We start from the raw sequence: 5,080 nt of genomic DNA, 5'->3' as shown, positions 1-5,080 counted from the left end.
ATATATAATATAATTTTTATAATTTTGTTTTTAACCGGAAGTCTTCTTAGCGGATGTTACGTTTCGTGACGTCAGGTGTTACGTTCGTAAAGATGGCGGCGTCCTGTCTGGGTTAGTGTGTTGTGAAACAGATCTACTGACAGTGATATTAAACCTTTTTTAGTAGCGTTTTTCTTTCCTGTTTGGTTGCTGTTCAAAGCGGGGTGTGAACTGCAGTAGGCTGCTTTAAAATGAGAAGTAGCAGAGACGCCCGGAGCTGTTTTTCATAAACTAGGCTAGTCAAAAGGTTTCACTTTAAACGGTTGTAATAACATGTTTCCAGCTCCGGCGTCGCGTTTGACCCGCTTGGGGTCCGTGTCCTTCCGTGGACTGAGATGTCTGAGCCTGTTCTCCAGCTCGGATTCCTCCACCACTTGGAGTAAAGTGGTGTCGGACGCGGAGAAGATCGTGGGATATCCTACCTCGTTCATGAGTCTGCGCTGCCTGCTCAGCGATGAGCTGAGTAATGTGGCCATGCATGTCAGGAAGCTGGTGGGGACCCAGCACCCCTTACTCAACACCGCCAGGTAACATCAGCTCCTATAGACCTTTAAAACTAGACCACACTGCTCTTCATTGGGATAGATCTGGGTCGGTCTGATCGTTAACATGCCAAAAGATAATGGCTATTGACAACTACTGTATTCACGGTTTTCCATTGAAGCAGGGCTGCCAACTTTTCACCAAACCTTGAGGTGAGATTTTGAAATAGTTTGGTCAGGAAACTGTCAGGGTTAGATGAGGACAGGTGCAGCTATGGGTTGGAGGTTTTCAGAGGATTTAACTGAAACAAAGTGACAAAATGTGGTATTTTTATAGCACAATAAATGTTACTTAGTAACAATAAGTGGTCTGTAGTAATGTGGAACATTTTTCTCACAATATACATTATTTTCTACATTCTGGTGATTTTAAGAGAATTGAAGTAAACCAGAATGGGCCCTACTAAAATACTTGCATCTTAAATATACTTTAAAGCTACAGTGTGTAATAATTACAGGGATATACAGTCAGAAATGTAATATATTATACATAACTATGTTATTTTATTATCATCTACGAGCTCAGCCTCTTAACCTTAATATTTGCGTTGCCTTAGAATTCGTTATTTATAATTACATAGGAGCGGGTCTCGCAGCCATGGAGGCAGACATCTTTGCGCTACGGCAGCGCAGAGCCAACAAACTAGTGATTGCGAGATCGCCAAAATGTCACAACGATGTGGAAAAAATAACGGGTATATTTATTATCTTAAGTCTACATGAAATCTATACCCTACACAGACTAATGAAATACTATCTGTAAAATTATCTATGTAAACAAACCTCATCCCTTGAGAAGGTAGGTGATGCAGACGTCGTGGAAGACATTTTGTCCCGTAACGCTCGCCGTACTGTTGGGGGGGAGAAGCGGTGGGGGGGAGATGTTCATGTTGCTGCAGTCTGCAGTCTGACAGCTAGATGTCGCTAAAAGTTACACACTGTAGCTTTAAACTAAGAATTTTACAACTTTGTTAATTATTCTCTGCAGTTCAAGTAAATGAAACAATGGGGAACTAATAAGCTATTACTGGATTACTGGCACTGATACAGGAACCAGAGCAATCGATACCTATGCAAACTACACTGTGTATGAATATTTGGTAATAGGCTAAGGATTAAAAATCTTAAGTCATTATCAAATATTCATACACTGTGTATGAATATTTGGTAATAGGCTAAGGATTAAAAATCTTAAGTCATTATCTTATTAGTTGTTGTTGTTTTTTTTTTTTTTTACTATTGACAAAACAGCTAAACAATTCAGACCTTCTAGGAGGCTGTAGGTTCAATAAAAACTCACCATGACCATGAAGTTAAGTTTTTAAACATATTCAATGCACCAAAATAAAGATGAAGGAATAAGATAAGTAATAATAAAATGAGAACATCCCTGTGGTTTCTTCTCTACGAATCCTGGATAACTAAGTTGTTCTGCACATCCTCTCTGAATGTGGTTGGTGTCTTTTCCTGGGTGGCTGATCTTTTGAAAAAAAAAATGCAATGGTTCTTTTTGTGGAGCTCCTATGGGTTTGAGAGGCAAACCTGACAGCTTTTAGAATTTAAATATTTGTGTTGGTTTAATTACTCCTAAATTCCAAGGGAAGATTATTAAACTAGACTGAGTTGAGTTTTAATGTCTGTCATTTTTTAGTTTGAGAAGTTAGGAATATGGAATGAGAGGATGTGAAGACACTGAGATGGGTGAGTCTCCCTCCCAATGGGTGAGAGTTGACAGCCCTGATACCGTAAGTATTCAATGGAGATCAAGGGTTTCCTTTGAATACATACTGGTTTCCATTTTAGCTAGCAAAAATTTAAATTATTTAAGTCTAAATCAATCTATTTATTATATGAGAGGTTTATTTTTAACCCATAAGCGTTGAGGTTCTTGGGAACAAATTCAGCCTGAAATAACATATGTGAATTAAAACAAGTACAGCTTCCAAACTATTAATTGGAAACACAAATGTTGTATTTGTATGACAGAAAGGGATTGAGGAATATTTTTCAAGTTGAACCACTGTTTTAAATATCACCATGTCTGGTTATTGGTGATTAAATAAAGAAAAGATGAAAAATATTTAGCCTAACCAATTTTTTTTTCCAAAATAAACACTGCAAAACACCATGAAACCCAATTTGATACTATGGATGAACGCTCAGACTTTATAGAACCACATCTGTACTACATTTCAAGCAAATTTGACTCAATAAGTTGAAGCTTGTTTCTTCCAGAAAGTTTGTAGTGGGCAGTGTGCTAGATGGAAATGGGAATTTGGCGCAGTAGTGCCAAAAGTGGCCAAATGTATTTTTCCACTCATAAAAGGGAATCTGGCCAGGCAAATATGCTGATTTACATTATTGGAGACCTTCTGCATAAGGCAAAGCCTTTGCTCCTAAGATTTAGCCGTTGTTTCATTGAAATTTACCACTGAACACACAATAATAATAACCAAACTAAATAAAGAATAGGAGTTAGCTTATGTAATACATGACGGTCGCACAATTACCTCCCATCCATTCTTGGAAAGGTCTGAGCCTCTAGTTTCCAATGATGCTGGCCATTAGGGGGTTTGGCTAAAAATAAATACCTGCTTTTGCATTACACCAGCAGAGTCACACAAGTCAGGTGGAATTTAAAATCTAATTTTGTTTACACAGCTTTAAAACAAAAAGTACTTGTGAAAAAATAATTTTAGAACATGTTTCAGAAATTTTAAAGCCTCATTTGAAAGGAACGTGGATAAAACGCCATGTGACTGTGTTTTGGCCATTTCTAGAAATAGATAAACGTCAGCTGGTGTCAACTGGGCCTGGTATCGGGCCCGCTGGTTTAAGGGGTTTATTTAATTGCTTAAATTTATTTTTCTTCTCAACAGCGTCCAGAATATTTTCACATCTGAATAAATCATTGGTCAAAGTTATGTGGCTGAAAAATAGAAAAATTATCTTCCTCGCAAGGTGCCTGCGCTATCTTTGTTTTTTCTTTCCACCACAACAATTCCCATGAGGCTTTGCAAGGAGAGCATAGCATTCTGGGATACATGTGCTCATCTAGTGATCATGGATTATTTTCACTGCTCAATCCTTACCTGAAGCATGATCCGTAGCATCAGCTCAGTTGTTCACGTGCAAGCAGATATTTATCCAGGTCGCCATAAATAATGTAATTATGGTACTAAAATTACCTTTTACTTATCCTTAAATCACTAAAGATTTCTAATACAAATCTTGTTTTATGATTTTTCTGAGAAAATGTAATGCTTTACCTTTTCTTCGTTAAGCTGCTTGTCTGACGTCACCATCAGACGTGATCAGAGTAATCTGGCAAAATATAATTAAACCATGTTAATCGACGTTTTAGTTTTTTCTTTCTTTAGATTGTGCACACCTGGTATATAACACTGATATTTGAGTGAACATTTTAATCCATATACAACTCGTAAATGTAATAATGACTTTATTCTTGGCCTGATTTGATACTGATTTTGTTTTTGGCATATTTGGGTTTGAAGAGTAGTTTGTAAGGCAGAACAGCTGGTTTTTGTTATATTGTTAAATTTAGCCAGTTTGCAAGGCTTATAGACATGAACTGATATCAGAACTCAAAACAAAATTTGAAAAAATATGTATAATAATAATTCATCTGGTTTTTTTTTAAAATATGGCAATGAAAAAAACTGCTCTCAGTTTGTCTATTATTTTTTTTTTTGGAAATATGAAACAAACAAACTTATCATAAAAATTCCATTATAATAGAAATACATTTATCTGAATGATCAGTTTCATCAGAAACCTTAAATCTCTATTATGAAAACCCTTTTTTTCTTTGTTTTTACAATATTCTATTGATGAGTCATATTTCCTAAACTATTTCAGTTTTATTCCATTTAGCCAATGAAATATGTAGTTTTTTACTTTATTTATGGAGTGAAACTTTTGATAAATTAGCATTTTAACCCTTTGTCTTTCTTTCATGTAAAGCCTCTTCACCCAACATCCTTATTAGGGCATTTTCCACAGTCACGCTTTCCCCAAAGATGCAGCCTTGCATTTCCCAGTTATTTATCTGAATAACTGTCCTCAGTGTTCCAGTGCAGTGTTTGACTGCATTTTGGGTTTCTTATGTCATATGGGTCACTTCTACGGCTGCTCTTGACTCCACCTGCAGATCTATTGATAGTATCCCCTTTCACCTCTGTCTCTGTCAGACTAAACAACAATTCAACACAATCAATAGTTATTGTTTGTTTTCCCTCTGTAATCCATGCCCATTGCTGTTTGGAGACATATAGGACAAATGGAGCTACTATTCTGTATCTTTATCCAATATGTTTTTGTTGCATTATTAGTTCCCGCCAGGTATTGAGAAGTACAAAAATGTAATCTAAAGGGTATTTTAGGTATGAATTAGATCAGGCATCCCCAAACTCGGTCCTCAAGGCCCCCTGTCCTGCAGGTTTTAGAGGTTTCTCTGCTTCAGCACAGCTGATTATAAT

The 5,080-nt window shown here is 36.6% G+C and overlaps 1 protein-coding gene across 1 annotated transcript in view; it reads left to right on the top strand.

The window, feature by feature from the left end:
- Positions 1-99: 99 nt before the first annotated feature.
- Positions 100-5,080, top strand: part of pdss2 (prenyl (decaprenyl) diphosphate synthase, subunit 2) — a 46,018-nt gene continuing 41,037 nt past the window's right edge. Inside the window, exon 1 of the mRNA XM_015389973.1 lies at positions 100-566. Coding sequence (XP_015245459.1) covers positions 313-566 — 254 coding nt within the window. The 5' untranslated portion in view covers positions 100-312. The remainder of the gene's footprint in view (positions 567-5,080) is intronic.

Source organism: Cyprinodon variegatus, unplaced genomic scaffold (genome assembly GCF_000732505.1).
Source record: "Cyprinodon variegatus isolate N-32 unplaced genomic scaffold, C_variegatus-1.0 Scaffold21, whole genome shotgun sequence".
NCBI lineage: Eukaryota > Metazoa > Chordata > Actinopteri > Cyprinodontiformes > Cyprinodontidae > Cyprinodon > Cyprinodon variegatus.
Note: the sequence above shows the minus strand (reverse complement) of the source record. Positions and strands in the feature narration are given on the sequence as shown.